The sequence below is a fragment of the Python bivittatus genome, unplaced genomic scaffold (genome assembly GCF_059951505.1).
Source record: "Python bivittatus isolate LINGU-HERP-01145 unplaced genomic scaffold, Pbiv_v1 ctg000020_np1212, whole genome shotgun sequence".
In the NCBI taxonomy this organism is placed as follows: domain Eukaryota; kingdom Metazoa; phylum Chordata; class Lepidosauria; order Squamata; family Pythonidae; genus Python; species Python bivittatus.
Genome location: NW_028277030.1, coordinates 84636437 through 84662636, shown reverse-complemented (window position 1 = coordinate 84662636; position 26200 = coordinate 84636437). Strand labels below are relative to the sequence as shown.

Here is a 26200-nt window from a genome sequence, read left to right as displayed (position 1 = left end):
AAGTATGATTGATTTCACTGCTTATGATGAAAGGCTAGGTGAATTAGTGAAGGATAAGAGTAATGCAAGGTACTGAATATGGGGCATTATTGGGCAGTGTCAATGCAGATTTTCTGTGAAATTATGCTTAGCTTATATTGTTGCTCATGGAGGAAATCTATGTGGTTGCTAGGAATCGAAAACAACTTGATGGCACATAATCTATTGTTGCATTCTCTCTGTTCTGTGGGAGTCCTACTGCAGGCATTTATTTATTTTTATCCACCACACTCCGACTCTTTACACAGTAGTGTTTATATAACATACTTAAAAGGCAAGAGGACAATAACAAGCAGGGTTAAAATATCACTTTTGTTACAGAGTGGATTAGCTGGAATTATTTCACTTGGTGCAAAGAGCAAAAAATCACACACAAGTGGGGAAACTGCAACCTGTTTATTCTGTGCAGCAATAAAGAGGCACTCTCAGGACCCAAGTCACAAATCCAGAGTCCCCATACGTAAATTAGCATAGCCTTTATACATTCGTGAAAAGAGAAACACATGATCATTAGCAAGCACTAGGCAATAAGCAGTAAATTATTCACACCCCTAGTTGGGCAGAGCCCCCTCCCCCCCCAAGAAGTGGGCTCCTTGCTAAATGTTGCAGCCTCTTCCCTTATATATTTCCCTAGCTGATAAGGCTGGTATGTAAAACTCCTAGCTAATTTATCTCCAAAGGGGACAGGAAGTTGGCTTTAAATCTACTGTTGCTCCGGTTTAAGATGGTAGTTGCTCTCCTCTCCGACAACAGCAACCACATACATGATCGTTTCAGGAATTTGCAGTGGAGGATAAAGGGGCCTGAAGGGCAGCAACCAAGAACAAAGATGAACAAAATGGGGTTTCTCTGGCTCAAGCCAGCTGTACCAGCCCATCAGTCTGGGATGTCTGAAGAACAAACTGCGCCTTCGAAGCATCGTTCCCAACCATACAATACAACGGGCCTTTCATAGCGCAGCCCAGGCTCTGTAACAGCTTGTCTCAACGAGTTACTGCTTTGCTTGGATCACTTTTGGGCAGGCTGCTGGATTTACAGTGTAGCGGACCGTAAATGTTGGAATAGTGGCGGCTTCAGAAGCACTGATTGCATCACAAAGAGCCGAGCAACAGACACGTACTCGTTGAGAAGTGTTCCGAGGACACTATTTAACAACGTATACGGGAGCGGAATTAGCAGTTGTTCTGGGGGAACCTGGAACTACGTTCGCGAGTAATTTACAAGGAAAGCGAACGTTCTAGGCCCCGCCCCGTTCCCTAAGTTCCGGTTCTGGCCCCCCAGCTTCCGGTTTGGCACTTCCTAAGGAAGAGGGAAGAGAAACTGTTCCAACTGAAGCGCCCAGGCTTAACAGGGCGCGAGTATCGTTTCTCGGAGGTGGTCGGAGGCCCGGAGGGGTGGCTGTCGTGGCGATGGAGAAGCTCCGGCGGGTGCTGAGAGGAGAGGACGACGAGGAGCAGGGGCTGACAGCGCAGGTGTGGCTGGGGGGAGGCGAGAGAGTCCCTTCATGTTTCCCGCTTTGCCCCCTGGGTTTCTGGCCGCGCTTCCAGGAGGCCCTGGCGGGATGACCGCTTCCTCAGGACTAACGCGGCGTTGCGTTCCTGTGCACCCTTCCTAGAGAGTAAGCAGCTTGCATAAGCAAATGGAGGATGGCTTCTGAGAAATGCGGGTGGCACCGCTGCGTGGAGTCTGTCCTCTGGGCCAGACTGGCCTCCTCTAATTTCCCTGGATTACAGGTTCCGTCATTCCCTGTCAGCATGGCCGTGCCAGGTGCGGACTATGGTATTTGTACATGGGGAGACGCTAGGCTAGGAACGTGGCTTAATCTAGTCTACTCTGAATTAGCTGGATAAAGTGTCTCCCCGCCCCCCCACCTCCAACTGCTTTCACGAATTGGGATGCCAGCAAAAGAACAAACAGCAACAGGACTAAAAGAAGTTTGATTAAAACTGAGTAGGAGGTGTTTTATGGAAGTTACTGACTGTTGGATGAAAATGAGAACCTGCATTATTTAGATGCAAAGTGGGAGATCTGTAAACTTTGACAGGCTTTGTGTTTGTCTTCAAAAATGTCCTTTCCATTCTGACAAATACATATGATGGTGGGGCAGGGGGAGTCTGTTATCAGCTTTTTGCCATGTGCTTTGGTTCTGTTGAGAAGGCCATGATTTACTCTGCAGGTAAATCTCTGCTTTGGCTACAGAGGTGACCAGATTTTACACCTTCCCAGGCACAGTTGGGAAAGGCTCATATCAGAAACTTTGGAAAGCTGTTGTCAGCCTGATCAGTTTCTGATATGATATATGGAGCTGGTATCATGAAATGAAAGAAGCTTCAAAATACGCACTAGAACTTTTAATGGATATCTATCCAGCCTCTCTTTAAGCATCTCCAGCAAAGGAGAGTCTACTACCTCACAGGGCAATCTGTTCTATTGTTGAACAGCTGTTACGGTCAGAATTTTTTTCCTGATATCTAAATGAAGTTTACTTCCTTGTACATACTGTAAATACATTGTTCCTTTTCTTGGCATCTGGGACAACTCTGAACAATGCCATCCCACATTTCACATGTTAGTTCTTCCAGTACTTGAAGTTAACTATCATGATTCACTGGACACTTCTCTTCTCCTGGCTAAAAATACCAAATGCTCCCAACCTTACTGGTAAATTTTCCTTTCAGGTCCCTTGTCATCTGGGTTGCTATCTCCTGGATGCACAGCTGTTTGCCAACATTTTTCCTAAATGCAGTACCCAGAGCTTGATGCAATGTTCTAGGTGCAGCATGGCCATCACAGAAAAGAGGAACAGTGGCTTATCTTGGTCTTGACACTGTACTTCTTTAATGCAGATTTGGATTGCATTGCAGCTGTATTGTGCTGCTGGTTCATGTTCAGTTTGTGACATGTACTGCTGCCTGACATAGTCTTCCACATCTTATACCCTTGCCTTTGATATTGTACAGATCATAACCTTGCAGTATGCCACTCAACACTTCCTTTTGATGCAAGCTATTGGCATGCACTTAATGGGCATGATTGTTCAACCAGCTTTGTACCCATCTAATGGTAGTGTAGTCCAGCCCACATTTTGATGGACTGGACTACACTACCATTAGAATCCCATGGGAAATTTTTTGTATCTTTGTTGAAGACAAGGTGTACTATGTCCACTGCATTCCTGTGATCAGCTGGCTATCTGTCAAAAAAAGAGATCAGGTTGGACTGACATGACCTATTCTTGATAAACCCATGCTTCCTTCTGCCATGTATTCCTTTCTAAACACTCACAAACTGACTGCTTAATCTGTTCCAAAGTTTTGCCCATTACCAACCTTAAATTGGATCTGTAGTTATCTGGGTCTCCATAGGAACATCTTCAAATAACATTTTCTCTCCCTGCCACCTATCACCATCTAATATATTCACCTAGTAGCAGGCTTACTCCTTCCTTTCTGCCAATTTCTAACTTAAAGTATAAGCAATAACATAAATGATGCCATAGTGTTTACAAAGAATTAGTAACTTTACATATGAATTGCCCCCTCCTCCCTGAAACCTGTAGAATTAAACAGGGCTGATTGAATTAAAATGCTCAAATATTCAAAAATGCCATCAGAGAGATCCAGCCTGGGAACCCTGTACATGTGTGGATGGAAGAATTGAGTGTCATGGAAGAAAGGCATAATATAAATGTAAAAATGAATTCATTTGGGACCATCACATTTTGGGGGAATACAACACAACTTTTGAAGAACCAAAAAGCTCACAAACAAGATATGAGGGCAATAGTATCTTGATGTTCACATTCCCCAGTAACTCATATTGACAGATGTCTTACCCTCCATGAATTTTGCCATCAATATATCTCATGGTCATGAGATCTTTAGTTTTAAGTGCAAGGCAAAGAACTTGCATTTATCTTTCCTAATTGCATTCATACATACTGGATGGCCCTGAGGGCCAGTACTAAAGAAGGGGAAAAAAAGTTCTTCACATCATGCATAGTTTTATACATTTCTATCACGCATCTTCTTGTATTTTTCTAAGCTAGTACAATTATAATTTTTCTTCATGGAGCTGTTCTCCTTCTGTCACTTTGCTTTCTCTTTCCTATCCCTTCTAAAATTCTGCAATCTTGCTTTTGAATTGCTGTGACCAGAACTGTGTACAGCTGTATATAGATTTATATAAAGGCATTTTGGTAATAGCAGTTTTGTTTTCAATTCTTTCTTAATTATTCCCAGCATGAAAGTATCCTTTTTCACAGCAACCACAAACTATTCTTGTTTGTACAACATGTTTAACTAGGTCATTCTAAAATCCAGGGTGTCATGTGAGTCCAGAAGCCTGGTTATTTTCAGCATTGGATCCCAAAGTATTCCTAAACCATGTTGTAGGAATTGAGTCCCCTCCTACAACTGAGTAAATATGATTCCTTCCCTCAATCCACACTCTCAATTACTGGACTTCTGTTTGCTTAAAAAAAAAATAATTGTATTGGGGGGAGATTTGCTTGTTGCATTTAAAATTGACAGGTTTCTTTAGACATTTCTGAATGTGTAGACTTTATTCAGGGAAGAACAATTCTCCTACATGTCTTACATTCGTTAAATTTTTAATATTCTTTTCTCTGTGCTGCCTGTATAAGGATAAAGATTTGAACTGAAAAAGGTAAGCTGTATACTAATTACATTTTTAAGCTTTCACATTCATTACTATGAATAAGGGAGACCATTTCTAATAATTTGCCTTTAGTCACTGTGCCAGTTTTGAAAATTGTGTGTGTAGACCAAATCTTCTTGAGCATTGGGATCTAGCTTTAAGAAATACCACCTTGCAAATCACTGAGAGGGCTATTAATTGCACCTATCTGATTGATTCTTGGTTTTAATTAATTATTTAATTGTTCTCTGTGTGTGATAATTATATACAACTATTATATTATATGGATACTATATATATTTAATATATGATTTTCTCTGTGTGTATATATAATAACTTTATTTATTAAGACCCAAACAAATAAATGGAAATGAACACAAATAAACTGTTCTGCGTAGTAATTTTTAAAACATGCTTATGGAAAGTTCTGAACTCTGAAACAGAGTTGGCAAAGTAGATTAACTTTGTTGGGATCTGCATGGAGGAAGTGTGTCCATTTTGATCCTTTTAGACCTCTTGACTGTCTTCGTTACTATTGATCATTGTATCCTTCTGGACTGCTTGCAGGGATTGGGGGCATTATGTTGCAGGTTATGCTCCTTCCTTGGAGGATGGTTCTAGTTGGGTGCAAGGAGGGCAGGAGAGATCAGCTTGATGGCTACTCCCTTGTGAGAAGTACTACAAAGTTGGTTCTTTCCCCTCTCCTATTTAACATTTACATAAAGCCAATGGGGGAGGTCATCCAGAGTTTTGATACCCAGCTTTACGTTGCTGCCTCAGGCCAAACTAGGTGCCTAGAGGCTGTAAAGTTCTGGAAGAGGGTACAGGCTTAAACTGAATCCTAATAGGATGGAGTTACTGTTTGTCCATCAGGGTTCTCTGTCTGCTCCAGTGGTGTCTCTTGATTGGCATGGCATTATCTAGAAGGAGCAGGTCTGCAACTTGGGGGTTCTTCTGAACCCACAGCTCCTGCTAAAACAGCATGTGGAGGTCATAGTTGGAGTGGAGTGGGTTTCCCACTTCAGCTGATATACCAGTTGTGAACCTACCTGGGGTGGGAGGATCTTGTTACAGTGACTCATGCCTGCGCACCATCACCCACTTGGACTACTGCAACATGCTGTGCACGGGGCTGCCTTTGGAAATCACTTAGAAGTTGCAGTTGATTCAGACAGCTGCCCAGGGACCATATTACATCAGTACTTGGGCCTTGCACTGGTTTCAAACAGGCTTCTGGGTGCAGTTTAAATGGCTTTGCACGTCTTTAACTGCAGGACTGCATTCTCCCATTAGTATTGGCCCAACCAGTTTCTTCCCAGGAGAAACTATTAATGATGACTGGTGAGGGGACCAAGGCTAGGTGGTGCTGCTTTTCAGTGGTTGCATTAGTCTTTGGAACTCCTCCAGTGGACATCTGGTTGGCTCCGACCCTGACTGCCTTCCAGAAGCTGTTCTAAGCAGAACTCTTCTGAAAGGCATTTGAGCCTTGATTCCATCTTAACTTGATTATGGTTTGGTTAATTTAATTTCATTCTATTTTTCCATTACTTTGTAGACCATTCATTTGTATGCTTTTGTTTAATGTATATTATTACTTGTGCATTTTTTCTTGCAAACTGCTAAGAGTCCTTAGAGATTTTGCAGTCTATGCATGATAATAATACATCATGTATTCACTCAAAAATGACATTCCCATATGTTCAATAAAAGTGAAGCAAATTTTTAATTTTGACTGTTTGCACTTACAATTTGATATGGAATTAAATTTTCTTCCTGATTTATATTTTACGTATATGGCTATCAAATGATTAACTAACTTGATTGGACTATTATAGGGTTTTGGTTTTTTTTAATTTTAGCATGTCCTTTTTACTATTTAATTTCAATAAGCATATATGTACCCTTACACATTTCAAAAGAATTATTTTAAAAACATAAATTACATGTTTGAAACTGGTGCCTGCTTAAATGTTATGCTGTCATCCGTTTATTTTTAATGTCTGTAATTAATCATTTTGAGAAGTGGAAATGTGAAAAAAGTACTTTTATCACCAATAAATAACATTCTAATTCTGCCTAGTCTGTATATTGTGCATAATAAATAAAATAGAAATGTAGCATCTAATCTCTAGTGGTTGTTTGAACTGATTACTTCATTTATTCTATTTTATGTAATTAAACTGTTAGTCTGCCAGAATTCATTCTGCAAGTCTTCTGTGATGCAAGTCTACATTTAATTTTTTTAGGTATTTAATTTAAAGTGAAAATGCAAGCTGCCTTTGGAAAATTTAATAGATATTTACATATAAAGTTAGTGGATATTTTTTAAAAGAGTTTGTGAAATGGAAGAATACTTCTGGCTTTAACAGCACCTCTCTTTTACAGTTATTATTTATTTGAGCATTTTGATGTTTGCATTGGTAAAGATGTTTTATTAAAGATTTTTGTCCTACTATTAAAATCTAATTTCTTTTTTCTTTCTTTCTTCTCCCAAAGGTCCTTGATGCATCATCCCTGAGTTTTAATACTCGAGTGAAGTGGTTTGCAATATGTTTTGTAAGCGGCATTTTGTGTTCTCTCCTTGTAAGTAAATATTTCATGGAAAACAGAAAAAAAACATATTTGGCTCTATATGCTTTTAATTGTTTTCCCTTTCTATTCTTGGGCAAAAGGTGTATTGATACATGGAGTTGGCCATGGTACAGGCCTCTGGTACTTTACCATGTCAAAATACAGTTGCAAGAAAAAGTATGTGAATCTTTTGGAATTTCATGGTGTTCTGCATTAATTTGTCATAAAATGTGATCTGACCGTCATGTAAGTCAAGAGTATTGAAAAATATAATGTGCCTAAAATAACAACACAAAAGCAATTCTGATCCTTCATGTCTTTATTGAGAACAACCATAAAAACCTCATAGTGCTAGTGGAAAAACTATGTGAATCCTTGAGTTGACCTCAAAAAAGCCAACTGGAGTCAGGTGTTAGCATACCTGGAGTCTTGTTAAGATAATGAGTTTGGAGGTGTGGACTAGAGCTATGTTGACTGATAAAAACCACTCACTTTTTGAGTTTGCTCTGCACAAGAAGAATATGCTTATGTGAGCCATGCCTTGCCAAAAAGAGCTTTCAGAGGATCTATGATCAAGAATTGTTGATTTACATAAAGCTGGAAAGGGTTACAAAGTGATTTCAAAGACCTTAGAAATTCACCAGTCTACAGTTAGGCAAATGATCTATAAATGGAGACACTTTGGGACTGTGGCTACTCTACCAAGAAGTGGGCGCCCAGTCAAAATGACCCCAAAAGCACAACGAAGCCTCATCAATGAGGTAAAGAAACAACTCCGAGTGACAGCCAAAGATTTGAAGGCATCATTGGAACTGGCTAACATCTGTGTTCATGAGTCTACAGTATGTAAAACATTGAACAAGCAGGGTGTCTATGGCAGGACACCACGAAGGAAGCCGCTGCTTACTACAAAGAACATTGCTGCACACCTGAAATTTGCGAAAGAGCACATTGACACTCCACAGCAGTATTGGCAAAATGTTTTGTGGACTGATGAAACAAATATTGAACTATTTGGAAAGAACACACAGCACTACATCTGGCGTAAAAGGCACTGCGTATCATCATGAAAACATCATCCCAACCATAAAGTATGGTGGAGGAAACATTATGATTTGGGCCTGCTTTGCTGCATCAGGGCCTGACCAGCTTGCAGTCATTGAGGGGAAGATGAATTCCCAAGTGTATCACAAAATTCTTCAGGATAATGTGAGAATGTCTGTATGTCAGCTGAAACTCTAGAAGTTGGGTGATGCAACAGGACAATGACCCAAAACACCGGAGCAAGTCCACAACAGAATGGCTTCAGAAAAACAAAATCCGCCTTTTGGAGTGGCCAAGTCAGAGCCCAGACCTCAACCCAATAGAGATGCTATGGAATGACTTGAAAAGAGCCATACACGTGAGACGTCCAAAGAATATGACAGAGCTAAAGCAGTTCTGCCAGGAAGAATGGGCTAAAATCCCTCCTGAATGATGTGCAGGTCTGATCCACAGCTACAAGAAGCGCCTGGTTGAGGTTATTGCTGCCTGGGGGGGTCAACCAGTTATTGATTCCAAGGGTTCGCTTACTTTTTCCACTAGCATTTTGAATGTTAAATGAGTGTGTTCAATAAAGACATGAAGGATTAGAATTGTTTTTGTGTTATTATTTTAGGCACATTATATTTGTCAATACTCTTGACTTAGATGACGGTCAGATCACATTTTATGACAAATTAATGCAGAACACCATGAAATTCCAAAAGGTTCATATACTTTTTCTTGCAACTGTATCTCTATTTTCACAAATATGTCATAGTAGTATAAAACATTCAAGACTAGCTTCTTCTAGGATGCAGATTTTCTCCATGCAGGAAATCATTTATGTAAAAAGCTAGTCAGAAAGGCACATTTGTAACCTTACAGGGTAGCCTTCACGGCCTATTACCCTCCACATGTATTGGATCACAAATCCAATCTTACACAATGCTATTTTATGCTGGCTTGGGCAACAGAGATTGTAGCCCAATGTGTTTGAAGAGCACTGGGTTGGGGAAAGCAGATATAAGAGAACAAGACTTTTTTTTCCTTTTTTTACATATAACTTTTATATATATAAATAATATATATCTCTCAAATAGTTCTTAAAAAGAATTATCTGCAGCAAACCTAACTGTTCACTAGTGCCATATTTGTAAGTCATCAAGGGAAGGGAAGGCCTTTAAAGCTATCAGAAAAAATGCTGGTAGACAATAGGGATTTCATCAGTCAAGCTTCATCTACATACAGAAACTATAGAAATGGCTGTTTTGATAATTTCCTATCAGTGTTTCATACGCTATTGGATAAAAGACCTTTTCAGAACTGTGAAGTTGGTTTCTTCATTTTAAACTACTGTACAGTGACTGGTCTATACTTCTGTGCCATAAAGCAAAGGCAGATGCAGCTGGAAAACCTTTGTTTTGTTAAAACTAGAGAAAACTCTGGGGAAACAGAAAAGAAGATAACAGTGCCTGAGTTTGGGTGTACCCTAACCCAATAGCTCTGATAAATGCCTGGAATTACCCCCAGAAGCTGGTGGTATCCAGGAGCAGAGGACTTTGCTTCAGGGTTCAGGTTATCTCTAAGGCATAGGAACCAACTCTAGCTAGACATTGTTTTAAGATTTTGTGTGTGTGTGTGTGTTAGAAACTTTGTTTTCTGTTCCTGTTTCTCTATACATACAGGGCATTCTTTGAAATTTCAGATTAATTGAAAGCCATCTCTCTCCAAAGATCATTAATTACAGTGAGAACAATTTGCATATATTTGGACTTAATATATTAATTCTTTTGAGTCCTTTTCATTAAAGTTTGATTTCATTTGTATAGTGGGTACATTTCATTTGTACCCACTATACAAAAATATACAGAAGGAATATTTTTATTTGATTTTTATTTGTAAAAAAAATAGCAGAAGGGATGCAATTGTAGGTTTTAACTAATGAATGCCATTTCAACTCATGTAATGGGTTGAACCCTCTCCCTCTCCTCTCATTAAAGTTTGATTTCATTTGTACCCACTAAGACCTAACAGCTGTTGGTGAGTTCCAGTATGTTCAATTGTTAGAAAAGTATATTACAATAATGTTCTAATAGTTTGTCTTGATTTTTGAGTTGATAAAACTATAGATCTCACAATTGGCTTTTATAATTGTATATATGTAGGGGACAGGATTGCTCTGGCTTCCAGGTGGAATGAAACTCTTTGCAGTGTTCTATACCTTCGGAAATATTGCTGCTTTAGCCAGGTATGGTCTTTTTATAGTCATCTTTTTTTTAATGAGATTGATGTGTTTCCACATTACTTGCAAATTGCAAATAATCTTTGCATATAGAATTAAGTGGAGCTCTTTTGAAATTTGTTGTGTACAATTGCCAGATGTAAAAAAAATAGCAGAAGGGATGCCATTATAGGTTTTAACTAATGAATGCCATTTCAACTCATGTAATGGGTTGAACCCTCTCCTTTTCTATCTCCTGAGTACACCCTCAGAAGTTGCTCTGGATGATTCCCTGTCCATCCAGAACTGGACAGGCTATATAGAGTGGAATGAGGGAGAAACATTGAATTCTACCAATTGGCATAGACATAGATGGACAAAACGGGACCAGGTGACCCTAACATTATGGTTATGACTGGGAAGTTACGACATCCTGTACCTGTGTGTGTCTGCATGCGTGTGTGTGTGTGTGTGTTTTGGATGTTCTTTTTCAAATTTAGTAATATACTTCACTCATAACCATACTGATTAAAAAGTTCAGCTCTGTAGTATCTGTACTGCTATGCCATTGAGTACAGGTAGTCCTCAGTTAACAACCACAATAGGGACTGGAAAATTGGTTGTTAAGTGGGGTGGTCATTAAGCAAATCACCACGTGACTGGACCCAATTTTACGACCATTGTTACGATGGTTGTTAAGCGAATCAGTGTGGTTGTTAAGTGAATCCAGCTTCTCCATGGACATTTTTGCCAGAGTTTGTTTAATGACCATGTGATTTGGTGGCTGGTGTGGGTCAGTGAATCCAGCTTCTCCATGGACATTTTTGCCAGAGTTTGTTTAATGACCATGTGATTTGGTGGCTGATGTGGGTCTTCCGGGCTGTGTGGCCGTGGTCTTGAAGTCTTGTTTCCTAACGTTTCGCCAGCACCTGTGACCCGCATCTTCAGAGTGCAGGAGCACAGACAGGAGCAGTTCTCTCTGTGCCCAGGGTGAAGTGACCCTTCTGTGGGTATTTATAGAGATCTGGGGGAGGGGGTGTGGGGTGTGTGTGTGGGGGGTGTGTGGGGGGGGTTGGGTTACTGAGTGGCTGCTTGTTTTGGAGTCAGCATCTGTGTGTATTTTCCTGGGGATTAGACAGGGTTTTTTCTTCTACTGAATTGTTAACGAGGGGCTGCTGGGGGTGATTAGCAAGTTCATTGTGTGAACTGTTCACATGTCCTGGTGGTTGAGCTGAGTTCATTGACCTTTTGCAGGCTGTATTTTTCAGGATTGGTAGCCAGGTTTTGTTGATTTTTAGACTCTCCTCTTTTTTATTGAAACTGTGCTGGTGTTTGTGAATCTCAATGGCTTCCCGGTATAGCCTGGTATAGTGGCTGTTGGTGTTGTCCAGTATCTCTGTGTTTTCAAATAGGATTTTGTGTCCAGTGTGCTTGAGAGCATGTTCAGCTACTGCAGATTTTTCTGGTTGCTGTAGTCTGCAGTGTCTTTCGTGTTCTTTTATCCTGGTATGGATGCTGCGTTTTGTGGTCCCGATGTATACTTGTCCGCAACTGCATGGTATGCGGTATACTCCTGCAGCGGTGAGGGGATCCCTTTTGTCTTTTGCTGATTTTAGCATTTCTTGTACTTTTCTGGTGGGTCTGAAGATTGTTTGGAAATTGTGTTTTTCCATCAGTTTTCCCATGCGGTCTGTGACCCCTTTGATATAGGGCAGAAATACTTTATTGGTGGGTGGCTGTTTTTCTTCTTCAGTCGCATGTTGCTTTCTTGGTTTGATGGCTCTTTTTATTTCATTCTTGGAGTAGCCATTCGCTTGTAGGACCCAATTAAGGTGGTTAAGTTCAGAGTTTAGGAATTGGGTTTCGCAGATCCGATTGGCACGATCCATGAGGGTTTTGATAATGCCTCTTTTCTGACGTGGGTGGTGGTTGGAGTTTTTGTGTAGGTACCGGTCTGTGTGGGTGGGTTTTCTGTAGACTTTGTGTCCTAATTTGAGGTCTGGTTTGCGTATGACCAACGTGTCTAGAAATGGAATTTGGCCATCCACTTCTTTTTCCATGGTGAATTGTATATTGGGGTGGATGCTGTTTAGGTGGTTCAGGAACTTCTGTAGGTCTTCTTCATCCTGACTCCAAATTGCGAAGGTGTCATCCACAAATCGGAACCAGACTGTTGGGGTAACGGGTGCGGTTTCTAAAGCCCGTTTTTCAAAATGTTCCATGTAGAGATTTGCTACAACTGGGCTCAGGGGGCTTCCCATGGCGACGCCGTCCATCTGTTCATAGTACTCATTGTCCCATAGGAAGTAACTGGTTGTTAGGCAGTGCTGAAATAGGGCTGTGATGTCTTCTGGAAAGATCTGTTTGATGAGTGCCAGGGTGTCCCTCACTGGTACGTTAGTGAACAGGGAGACCACGTCAAAGCTGACCAGTTTGTCTGTGGGGTTGAGTTTCAGGGTGCTGATTTTCTCGATGAAATGTCCTGAGTCTCTGATATGGGCTGGAGTCTGTCCCACGTGGGTCTGTAGAAGGGTGGCCAGATGTTTGGATAATTCATATGTCGGGGAGCCAGTGGCGCTTACGATGGGTCTGAGTGGGATCGAGTCTTTGTGGATTTTGGGGAGTCCGTATAGTCTGGGTGTAAGGGCTTCTGTCTTGCATATGCGTTGAAGTGCGTTGGGGTGAAGGGAGGAGTTCCTCGTAAGGGTGTAGACATCACAGCCCTATTTCAGCACTGCCTAACAACCAGTTACTTCCTATGGGACAATGAGTACTATGAACAGATGGACGGCGTCGCCATGGGAAGCCCCCTGAGCCCAGTCGTAGCAAATCTCTACATGGAACATTTTGAAAAACGGGCTTTAGAAACCGCACCTGTTACCCCAACAGTCTGGTTCCGATTTGTGGATGACACCTTCGCAATTTGGAGTCAGGATGAAGAAGACCTACAGAAGTTCCTGAACCACCTAAACAGCATCCACCCCAATATACAATTCACCATGGAAAAAGAAGTGGATGGCCAAATTCCATTTCTAGACACGTTGGTCATACGCAAACCAGACCTCAAATTAGGACACAAAGTCTACAGAAAACCCACCCACACAGACCGGTACCTACACAAAAACTCCAACCACCACCCACGTCAGAAAAGAGGCATTATCAAAACCCTCATGGATCGTGCCAATTGGATCTGCGAAACCCAATTCCTAAACTCTGAACTTAACCACCTTAATTGGGTCCTACAAGCAAATGGCTACTCCAAGAATGAAATAAAAAGAGCCATCAAACCAAGAAAGCAACATGCGACTGAAGAAGAAAAACAGCCACCCACCAATAAAGTATTTCTGCCCTATATCAAAGGGGTCACAGACCGCATGGGAAAACTGATGGAAAAACACAATTTCCAAACAATCTTCAGACCCACCAGAAAAGTACAAGAAGTGCTAAAATCAGCAAAAGACAAAAGGGATCCCCTCACCGCTGCAGGAGTATACCGCATACCATGCAGTTGCGGACAAGTATACATCGGGACCACAAAACGCAGCATCCATACCAGGATAAAAGAACACGAAAGACACTGCAGACTACAGCAACCAGAAAAATCTGCAGTAGCTGAACATGCTCTCAAGCACACTGGACACAAAATCCTATTTGAAAACACAGAGATACTGGACAACACCAACAGCCACTATACCAGGCTATACCGGGAAGCCATTGAGATTCACAAACACCAGCACAGTTTCAATAAAAAAGAGGAGAGTCTAAAAATCAACAAAACCTGGCTACCAATCCTGAAAAATACAGCCTGCAAAAGGTCAATGAACTCAGCTCAACCACCAGGACATGTGAACAGTTCACACAATGAACTTGCTAATCACCCCCAGCAGCCCCTCGTTAACAATTCAGTAGAAGAAAAAACCCTGCCTAATCCCCAGGAAAATACAGATGCTGACTCCAAAACAAGCAGCCACTCAGTAACCCAACCCCCCACACACACACCCCCCACACCCCCTCCCCCAGATCTCTATAAATACCCACAGAAGGGTCACTTCACCCTGGGCACAGAGAGAACTGCTCCTGTCTGTGCTCCTGCACTCTGAAGATGCGGGTCACAGGTGCTGGCGAAACGTTAGGAAACAATACTTCAAGACCACGGCCACACAGCCCGGAAGACCCACACCAGCCATCGTATGCCGGCCATGAAAGCCTTCGACAATACCATGTGATTTGCTTAACAACCACATGATTTGCTTAACAACCACGGTGATTCACTTAACAACCATAGTAAAAAGGTCACAAATCGCGATGATGTGAACACAGGGGGGTGAGACGGTTTGCAACAGTCGTAAGTACAAGTACATATTGTAAAGCGCTTTTTCTGAGGCTATCGTAACTTTGAACTGTTGTTAAATGAATGGTCTGTTGTTAAATGAATGGACTATCTGTAACAACTTACTGTGATTGTTTCTTGACTTTCTTCCAGGAACATTGGTAATAATGATAAAAGAATAATAATAATGATGATAAAAAATAATAATAATATAAAATAATTATAAAATAATAATTATAAAATAATAATAATAATAAATTTATTAACTTTCTATGCCGCCTGACACCCAGCAGCTCTGGGCAGTTTGCAGTTGTTAAAACATTTAAAAACCAAAGAACGATATGGAAAACATAAAAATAGTAGAAGACAAAGGGGCAAAGATGGCAGAGGGAAACACATCAGTTGTCCTCTCCAAAGGTCTGGGCAAAGAGCCAGGTCTTTAAGGCCCTTCGAAATCCCAATTGGGTGGGAGCTGTTCAAATTTTGGGGGGAACCTCATTCTAGAGAGCAGATGCTGCTGTAGAGAAGGTGTGCTTCCAGTGTCCCAATAGGTGGCATTGTTTAATCAATGGAACCCAGAGTGTGCCAACCCTGCCAGATTAAACTGGTCAGGCAAATACTATGGGAGACAGGTGGCCCCTCAAGTAACCAGGCCCTATGCCACGTAAGGCTTTATAGGTAGCAGCCAGCACTTTGAATCGCACCTGGAAGCAAACTGGCAACCAGTGCAACTCGTGAAGCAGGGGTATTACATGGGCATATCAAGGCATGCTCATCACTGCTTGTGCCACTGCATTCTGGACCAGTTGAAGTTTCCGGGTGGTCTTTAAAGGCAGCCTCATGTAGAGCATATGGCAGTAGTCAACCTGTGAGGTGACCAGGGCGTGGGTGACTGTCTGAAGGCCCCCTGATGAAGGAAAGGGCACAACTGGTACACCAGATGAAGCTGGCAAAAGCCTTCCTGGCCACAGCTGCTACCTGCTCATTGAGCAGGAGCTGTGAATCTAGGAAGACCCCCAAATTGTGCACCATCCTTGAATGGGGAAGTGCAACCCCATCCAAGGTTAAAGGTGGAACATCCCCAGTTCTGAGCAGTCCAAACACCCACAGCCACTCTTGGTGGGATTGAGCCAGGGACGGTTCCTCCCCATCCAGACCCACACAGCCTCCAGGCACTGGGACAGAGCTTGAACAGCCTCACTTGACCGGCCTGCAGTCAAAAGATACAATTGGGTATCATCAGTGTACTGATGATACTGAACTCCAAACTGGTGGATGACCTCACCCAGTGGTTTTATGTAGATGTTGAAAAGGAGGGGAGAAGGAATAGAACACTGTGGTACCCCACAAGTCTCTCCCCATCAACCAACACCAATTGGAATCAGACCCAGAGAAAGGAAGAGAACCACCGTAAAACAGTGCCCCCAATCCCCAACCCACAGAGCCAGCTCAGAAGGATACCATGGTTGACAGTATTGAAAGCTACTGAGAGATCAAGGAGCACAAGGATGGATGCACCATTCCGGCTCCGCTACAGGTCATCAGCAAACATGACCAAAGCTGTCTCAGTACTAAATCCCGGCCTGAAACCTGACTGAAATGAGTCTAGATAATCTGTTTCCTTCAGGGTTCTTCTCAGCTGCAGACTGACCACCTTCTCAACAACCTTCCCCGAGAAGGGAAGGTTGGAGACTGGTCAACAGTTATCAAAAACTGTTGGGTCCAAGGATGGCCTCTTGAGGAGGGAGCACACCATGCCTCTTTCAAGGCTGGAGGCATCACCCCCTCTGTCAAAGAGGCTGACATTACTGCAAGGACCCAACTGCGGGTCATCTCCCTGGCTGCTTTCACAACCCGGGAGGGACCCAATTCAGTAAACAGGTGGCCGAGCTGACAGCAGAAGGAGCCCTGTCCACTTCCTCAGGAGTCACTGGCTTAAACTCATCCCAGATCATACCACCAGACCATACCCCAGGCACCTCAGCCTGCTCTGCCCAGTCAGAGTCCAAGATAGAGTGAATCTGAGTGACTTTATCCACCAGATAGCGGGAATAATCTTCACATCAGCCCAGCAGATGGTTGGGGGGGGGCTCTGCCTACCCAATAGGGAATGGGTCACCCTAAACAGGGCCACTGGATAGCTATCAGCAGATGCAGTAAGGGCAGAGAAATATTGATGTTTCGCCACCCTTATTGCCATGAGGTAATCGTTAATGTGGGCTCTTACCCATGCCCAGTCAGAGCCCCTTTGAGTCTTCCTCCAACAGCACTTTCTTCTGGTGTTCCATGTCCTGGAGCTGCTCATTAAACCACACTGCACCCCAGGATCGGCACATGGGGAGAGGCTGCATAGGAGTGATGCAATCCAAGGCCCCAGCCATGTCCATTCCAAGCAGTGACTAGGGCCTCAGCTGAATCGCCTACCAAATCCTCAGGGAAAACCCCAGGCTCTCCCTGGAACTTCACAGGGTCCATCAATCACCTGGGGTGGGCTGATCGAACAAGCCCTGTCTCCCTACAGGGAGGGGTGACACCAGTGAGCCAAAAGGCAACTAGGGAGTGATCTGTCCACAGCAATGGACTGATATTAATGTCCTCCACTGCCAGATCACATCTCAACCACCTCAACACAAAAAACAGATCTAATGTGCGGCCTCCAGGCCATTGGTGACTTGGGACAGGTTCATGGTTGCCATGGAGGCCACAAACTCCTGAGCCGCCCTGGGCTCAGTATCACTGGGTGGCAAGTTGAAATCCCCCAAAACCACAACCTTGGGGATTTTATTGCCAGCCCAGCAAGAGAATTCAGCATGTATTGTTGAAGGCTTTCACGGTTGGCATACGATGGCTGGTGTGGGTCTTCCGGGCTGTGTGGCCGTGTTCTGGAAGTTTTGTTTTCTAATGTTTTGCCAGCATCTGTGACCGGCATCTTCAGAGTGCAGGAGCACAGACAGGAGCAGTTCTCTCTGTGCCCAGGGTGATGTGACCCTTTTGTGGGTATTTATAGAGATCTGAAAGGGGGGTTGGGGGGGTTGGGTTAACGAGTGGCTGCTTGTTTTGGTGTCAGAATATGTGTGTATCTTTCTGGGGGTTAGGCAGGGTTTTTTTCTTCTTTCTTCTATTGAGTTGAATTCAGCATCTTAGCAGCTAGGTGGTACACCAGCAGCAATCCCAGCTGTTCCCTTGAGCCCATCTTCAGCCAGAGCTAACTCTGGTTATTTGTGGAGCAGAGCCCCTGAAAGCCTGTAACAACTCCTGGATGACAACAGACCCCCCCCCCCCAGGCTCTTAGCTGGTGCAAAACCTGAAACCCAGGTAGATACATTTCCAAGAGGGGAACCCCCCCTCCGGGCCCAACCAGATTTTGGTAAAATATGCCAGGTCGGTGCCCTCCTCCAAGGTAAGGTCATAGATGAGGGCAGCCTTGTTACACACCAACTTGGCATTCAAAAGCAGCAGCTGAAGTCCAAGGCCACCAAGGATCCAGTTGCCTGGCACAGAGGGTAGAAGCTGAGAGCTGGAGAGCGGGACTGCTTTCAAATAGCAGACCTGGTGTCCCCAAGTGCAACCTGCCCTCAGATTCCCACCATATTTCCCTCTGTCCATCACTGTCGAGATGGTCCAGCCTGCCCCCTCAGCACCCTCTAGTCCACTCCCACCCCTCACATCCTCTTCCCAGGCCCAAGGACACACAATCAATCTCACCCAACCACCACACACAAAATTAAACCCAAAGCCCTGGCAGCCCACCCCACCCACCCCACAGGGAACTCAACCACCCCTGACTGCAGCTGGAGGCACTTGGCAGCCTCCAAGGGAACAAACCCCAGTGGGGGAAGAAAAAAAGAAGAAAAATATATAATTAGATGTATCTCAAGCATTCTGGGGAAAGATTAGTACACTTTTGGATATTCTGTCAGCACGTGTCAGACTACAGTTGACATTCATTTTGAAATGATAGCATAGTTTTATGGCTTCATCACAAACAGCATGTTTTAGGTTGCTGATATGCCCTATGTCAAGATTGGCTTTTGGCAAATTCCAAATAGTTCAGCCTATATAAATATATCTTACAACTTGATTTCTCTATTCCTGCCCCTGGTCATCTAGGTTTTGTGCAATTCAGCAAGCCCAAATTGATTAGGTTTAATTGTCAGGATGCTAATTCTTATTTTTTTTTTCCAAACTAGTACTTGCTTCTTGATGGGTCCTATTAAACAGCTGAAAAAGATGTTTGAACCAACAAGATTAATTGTGACAATTGTTATGCTGGTAAGTTTGAAAACAAGAAAAGAAACTTTGTAAATTCTAAATATCAATGTCCATTCCTAAATATAAGGACATCAAAATGACAAAACATGTTGTACTCAAGTACTTAAGCAGTGGTGTTGATTGCACTGCATATTTTCTCACTTGCCCTCCTTGTCCCACCCATATGCCTATGGTTGCATATTGACGATTAGAAAGTGATGGTCAGTCCTATTAAATTAACTTATTAGCAGAATGACTGAATGAAATTACTTGTTTGATTGCTTAAGTGATGTCTTTTGATGCTGAGATATATTTTCCCTTCCATGAACTTTCTTTGGGGCATATGGTGAGACAGAATTGCTGATCAGTAGCAAAACTTTCTGGAAATTGTAATGAATCTTTTGTAGGTTTCTAGGACAATACAGCTAATCCCCAGTTAACGACCACTCATTCAGTGACTGTTCAAAGTTACAACAGCACTGAACAAGTGGCAGTTATGCCAGTCCTCAAAGTTCCGGCCATCCCAGCACCCCTGCGGTCACATGATCACAATCTGGGCACTTGGCAACTGGCTTGCACTTAACAAAGGTTACAGCATCCCACAGTCACAGGATCACAATTTGCAATCTTCCCTGCTGGTTTCCCACAAACAAAGTCAATAGGGAAGCCAGTAGGAAGGTCACAAGTTGTTCAGGTAAGTCTCCCCCACCTCCGCACCCTTCCCAAACCTTGCTGCGCTCACACCGTGCCTCCACAGCCACTTGTGCACCCTCCACCTGGCAGAAGCCACCCCAAGCCCCAGCGCGCTCACACCATGCCTCCCCAGCTACTCACGCACCCCCCTCACTACTTGCCTGCTTGCCTAGCCTGCTTGCAAACCACCTGGGACTCACAACTTCTTGCTGGCTTCCCCACTGACTTTGGTTGCTGGAAGCCGGCAGGAAGTTGCGAAGAGGTACTCGCTTAAGGACCCACGATCCTCACTTAACAACAGCAATGGGGACTGCAGGGATTGCCGTCGATAAGTGATGCAGTCACGTGACATCGCATTTTACGGCCGCATTGCTTAGTGATGGAAATTCCAGTCCCAATTGCTGTTGTAATTCAAGGACTACCTGTATTGCAAACCCTATCCTGCTTATATACACATTGATCTAGTTCTTATTTGTCTTGAGCAGCTTTCTTTGATCCTCACCCTATGTGCTGTATTCTGGGTAAGTAGCATTAATCAAATATGTTGTGCTTTTATGCATGAATTTACTGTTAGATACTGTAGCTATGTGATTTACTTTGTCTTATTTAAGGTTTACTTTGTCTAACTAAATATATTACCCAAATGCAAGTTCTGCCCAGTTTTTTATTCTGTTAAATAAGCATAGATTGAGCGATAATTGTGTCATTTAAGTCTGCATGCATGAGTGATCTTAATGTTGCTTATTCCCTCTAATGGAAAAGTGAAATAATGTGGTATTCTGCTTAGCTTAATTTCAAATCAGAACATAGAAGACCCATGTTATACATTTTGTTTTTAAAATAGCATCAGATTCAATAAATATTTTTCCCTCACTTTCTTAGTGGCATAAGAAAGGGTTAGCCCTGCTCTTCTGCATTTTGCAGTTTCTAGCGATGACCTGGTAAGACTTTCTTTGAATTTTTACCATTTATTACAGTCATACAACTCTTTATTGGTACAAGCTATGCAAATCTGATAGTGTAGCCACCTTATTTGTGGCTGTTACTTGAAATATTATGGATTCTTATTAGAACTAAATAATAAATAAATATGCAGGTATAAAAGTAGCTTTCAAATTGCTTTGGGGAGCTCTGGGATTCTCTGAAAGTTAACAGAAACTCCCTGGTGAGAAGATGAATAAAGGATACCCTTCTCACTACTGATGTACTTCAGTATGTATTGCCATAGGGATTGTTGCATATTTCATGCAAAGCATGAACAAAGCCTGATATATTCCAGTGTCGGGCCATAAATAGCTTTCAAAGTGATAAACAGAACATTTCATACAACGCAGGGTGTCTTACCGTTTCTAGCTGTACATAGAGTTCTACATACCAGCTAGAAACAACCAAGCTTATTTATTTACTAACATGTATTATTATTATTTTATTTTATTTTATTTTTACAATATTTCTAGCCCATCCCAATCCAAATGGATTTTGATTAGGGTATAAGAAAGCCAAAAATAGTGCATTAAAACATATAGGAAAAATAAAAATCAACAGTAAAAAAACCTAATGCATCACAGTCACTATTCATTTAACTCAAGGGCCAAATGCTCGCTGGAACAGTGCTGCTTTGCCTTGTTTTTGGAACACCAGTAGAGTAGGGGCTATCCATGCCTTCAAGGGAGAATGTTACTACTACTGAGAAGATACCAGCACGTAGAAGACCTGTCATCTGGCCCATGCCCCATGCACCTTGCAATGAGAGGGGGTTCACAACAGACCTCCTTTCGGTGACTCGCCCAGGTAGGCAGCTTCAATTTCGGCAAAGGGTTGCCGGATATATTCCGGTGTTGTGCCATAAATAGTTTTCAAAGTGATAAACAATTTGTTGAATTGGGTCTGAAAGCCTATTCACAATCAATACAGTGATTCAGAATAGATGTTAGTCTTGCTTGATGGAGCCAACCCTTCAGGAATCCAGCCACTACATTTTGTATCAACTGTAGCTTCTGACTATCACCAGTGGCAGCCCCGCATATAGCATATTGCAGTAGTCAATTGGTCATCAGAGCATGAGTTCCTTCGCCAGAATATCTGTGCCTGTCTCCACCAGCCCAAGTGTGCTTGTATACTTCTTTACCCTGTAAACTCTCCAACACAGCATCACTTAAAAATTCATAAAAACAAAGCCAAACTGCTATTGTGGGGGGAAAAAAAGATTTATGACACATGTTTGTCAGTAGAAACTGGCATATCCAGGCAGAAGCAGGTTAAATGAGAATAGCCGCTTCACTACATAAAAGCATCTCTGTATAAAATGTTCAAGTTTCTCTTTTGGATCAGAGGCATTTGTCTGGTTTTCAGAAATGAACTGGGAGTTATATTACATTAAATGGGAAAATGTGCAAATCTAACTTTCTCATTTAGTTTAAATAAGAACAGTATCATCAAATCATGCTGTAAAAGTGGGAGCAAAAAAAGACTACTTTCTTAATTGAGGTGGAATTTTCACTGTATCTCAGTGATAGAAAAAACAGGCAATATACTGTATCTAAAATTATCCAGTGTTACAGGCTATGTAAGATAGGTGGCTAGATAAATTAAATAAATAAATTTTTAATGGCTACCATTTATAAATTCTAATTTAAGCAAAGGTAAAGTAAGGCACACTGGGTAAAAAAGAAAATCATATATGCTTTGACAGTGATTATTAAATTAGTGATATTGAATGGCTATATAGAAATTTAATGTGCAGAGATAATATGCCACTAAATATGTTGCTATAAAGAGCCAGTTTGGTGTGGTTAAGGCATCAGATTAGAAACTGGAAGTTCTAGTCCCATCTTAGGCACAAAGCCAGCTGGGTGACCTCGGGCCAGTCATTCTCTCTCAGCCCTAGGAAAGAAGCAATGGCAAAGCACTTCTGAAAAACCTTGCCAAGAAAACTGCAGGGACTAGTCCAGGCAGTCACTAGGAGCAAAAACTGACTTATATGCACACATATACACATTCACAAATGTTGTTATGGGGCAGTAATGGGAGAGAGACAGCACCTTCCAGTTCTGCTTCTGAGATTCCTAAGGGCATCTGGTTGGCCATTGAAGGGAGCAGTGATCTAACAAACAGTGCTGTTGTTTATGTGAATACTGAATTTTGAATTAATTCATTGGGGGGGGGGTAAAATCTTTATTTACTAAGCCTTCTAGGAAGTTTATAATCAATAGCACTAATAACATTTGTTTACTGTTTTGATTTTCTATCACAGCAAAATCTGAAATGGAAGGTAGAGATAGAAATCTTGTAGCAGAATCTTGAAATAGTTCAAAGCCTGTTTTATTCTGAACTATACTCTGAATAGCTAATCATAGGTTTATTGCATTAGACTGATTTCTTTGTGGATGGCTGCAAAAGGACGTGAGCTAAAACGTAATTTCTCTTCTTCCTGTCTTAGGTACAGTCTGTCGTATATCCCATATGCAAGGTGAGTGTTGCTATATAAAAGAGTTTGTGCAGTTATCTTGCCATGTTGGGGGGAAATAATTCTATAGACATATTCTGAGTAGCAAGTATCTAGCATGTTGGTCTCCAGCATGGGGCCTGCCAAGCTCCAAACCCAGTTGATTTTATTTTGTTAAATTATTTTATCAAAATTAATATACAGTAATTGAAGTTAAAAGCAAATTAAAATCGCCATTACAGTTGCTGTAAAATAAGGTTGGATTTTATTAAAATGAATACTTGGTTATAAAATTGTACAACTGTTGTCTGAAATGGTATCATTTTGTAGGCAAAAACAGTGGAAGAAGGGAAATCTTCTTAAATTAGCAGAAGTTAACTTGTGTACCATTGGATAAAGCCTTAAAAATCAATGCATCATATCCGCGTACTGTATGTAATTTTTTTCCTTTCTTTTAAAGGGATGCTGTATTGAAATGCTTCACATCCTGCCTAAGTTAAAGAGAAGAACTTTTTCCAGTGCTTGGAAATCTACTTCATCTCCTAGGTTTACTCCAAGTGGTTCAGGTCCTGAAACAGTGACATCCTTCTTCACAATGGGGATTAAATTGTATTAGCAGAAGAGCCTTTAAAAAAAAAAAAATACAAAACCACGGTATCTATACCATCACAAGACCCTTAAATCCATGCTTGTTCTAAAAGATTTTTTTTACTCACACAATGGTCTTAAAATTACTTGATCAGAGTCTGCTAACATGATTTAATCTCAAAATTATATGGTCTTTGAGTTTCAGGTAAAATGCATGTAAATACTTCTGCCTCATTTTTTTATATTTATCTTTCCAATTTGTGTATTATTTGTTTTGTTTCCCAAAGTCTTTTTAAATTGTAAAATGAAGAATTACACTATGTTATAGCTACTGGGCTTCTTCAGAAATGATTAGCAGTGGATAGCATGGAGAAATTGAGAATATATAAGAAATGTGTTATCCAAATTCAGGAACTCTCCTCTGTTATGCCTTTATTTTAAATGCCAACTTTTTATACTGTGATACTTAAAATACACTTAACTAAAAGTATTTGAGTAATATATTAAATCAATTATTACAAAATAAATATTTAAAATTATGCAGTGTAATTCCTTTTGAATGCTATTTATGGTTTATGTTAATACTGTTACAACTACCATTAAATCACTTGGGCAGGCTCACCTTTTGCCTGTATAAACAATAAGTATTGTTTACTTATATGCTCTTACAATTTATCTATAGTATGCCTACTTTCCTTTGTGTAACTTTAGAATTAATCTACCCCCCTCTCATGCATATATCAGTACATCATCCCCAACCTGCAAATGCTGTTAATAGTCTTGGGAGAGGAAATATTCGAGTAAAATCTATGTCTTTGTTTAATTATGCAGCTAATGGCCTGTTGGATGGAGCTACAGGTTTGCTTCAATGATTTAGCACAGTTTAAACAGTGGTTTAAACTACAAAATGAGTATCTTATTATCTATTATTTATTTATTATCTCCCCCACCATGTATTATTTATCCCTGAAGGCCAACAGTGCTGAAACTCCATTTCCTTTTTCTGCTTTCAGAGGGATTATGTAGGACAGTAAATAGTAGTAAGTGATAGGACAGCGTGGCAAAGTCCTTTGTAGGCAGAGAGGCAGGCAGCTGACTTTAGCAGCGAACAAGCACAGGACTCCAAAAAGGTAGAAAAACCTGCTGCAGTTTATTCTTCCCAGACCCTTAAGCATTCCAGGTCAGGGGCTGAAAACAAGCACAATCTCTTTGGAGCATCAACAGTCCAAACCAAGCACTCAGAAGTAAATTCTCAAAATAAAATATCAAACCAAAGGAGAAAGATGGGACAGGCAGCAGCAGTTTGAGGCTTGATATCCTCCTTCACACCAGCAGACTCAGTGAGCATCCCAACCTCAGCCAACAGGCAACTCTGTACTTGAGAAGACCTTGGCCCCTTCCTTTCCCCAAGTAACCAACTCTATTTAGTGCCTGACAAATGAACCAGGTCCCAATCAGGCAGCATAGACAGATAGGGGAGTCTATTTATACAAGCCTTGATAAGAGTAATTTCCAGCACTTCCTCTGCATGCTTCTCTTTGTTGCTATTCTCCTCATCTTCTTCTCCAACCCCCACGCTTGCCCTTTTGGCAGAGTAGCCTTTAAGCTTAGCCCTGAGCCTGCAGACGCTTACAGTCAGGAGCTGTGGCTTACGTACAAGGCTGGTGTTTTCCTTCACCACAGACAGATATAGAGGTACTCCTCATTTATCAACTGCAATTGGGACTGGCAATTCTGTGGTTAAGCAGCACGGTCATTAAGTGAAATGTCACATGACCACACCGACTTAGAACATCAATTCCAGCTGCAATTAAGCAAATCACCACAGGTCATTTAGCGCAATGTCACATGACCACAACTTACAACTTCTTGCAGGCTTCCCCATTGACGTTGCTTGTTGGAAGCCAGCTGTGAAAGTCACAAATGGTGATCATTTGACCACGGGACGCTGCAACCATCGTAAATGTGCACCGGTTGCCAAGCACCCAAATTGCAGTCACGTGACTGTGGGGATGCTGCCACAGCCACAAGTTCGAAGACCTGTTGTAAGTCTCCCGCTGTCAGCATCAGTAAGAGCTGCTCAGTCTGAAAGGCTTTTAAAATTGTTCAAAGACATAATGCGATTATTGCATTGTTTTAGGCATCATACCTATTTGGAATTGAGCAAAATGAACAGAGTTCTGCAAAGATTAACTTTAGGCTGCCTCTTTAAAAGAGACTTTAGAAGATGAAAGTTGTAGCCTGCTAATATTTGCCTTCTAGAAAAGGGACTAGTGATGGAGGGACAGATCTTTCTCTTTCATCCACCCAGCATTCCTGGTTTCTATGCCTGCTGATAAGGAAGAGGTTTGATTTCTTACGTGGCTGCAGTTGAAACTGC

The 26200-nt window shown here is 41.8% G+C and overlaps 1 protein-coding gene across 1 annotated transcript; it reads left to right on the top strand.

The window, feature by feature from the left end:
• Positions 1-1301: 1301 nt before the first annotated feature.
• SFT2D1 (SFT2 domain containing 1) lies at positions 1302-24369 on the top strand. Its single transcript, XM_088142998.1, has 8 exons — positions 1302-1511; positions 7195-7281; positions 10458-10540; positions 19034-19115; positions 20273-20308; positions 20670-20728; positions 23227-23256; positions 23693-24369. Exons 1-8 carry the CDS (start codon positions 1449-1451, stop codon positions 23730-23732), a joined length of 480 nt encoding a protein of 159 aa, XP_087999124.1. The 5' UTR covers positions 1302-1448; the 3' UTR covers positions 23733-24369.
• The last annotated feature ends 1831 nt before the right edge of the window (positions 24370-26200 follow it).

Excerpts from the sequence above, each read along its gene's own strand:
- SFT2D1 (XM_088142998.1), top strand. The coding sequence starts at position 1,449 with ATGGAGAAGCTCCGGCGGGTGCTGAGAGGAGAGGACGACGAGGAGCAG. Across the intron at positions 7,282-10,457 it reads GCATTTTGTGTTCTCTCCTT|GGGACAGGATTGCTCTGGCT; the intron begins GTAAGTAAATAT and ends GTATATATGTAG. Across the intron at positions 10,541-19,033 it reads AATATTGCTGCTTTAGCCAG|TACTTGCTTCTTGATGGGTC; the intron begins GTATGGTCTTTT and ends TTTCCAAACTAG.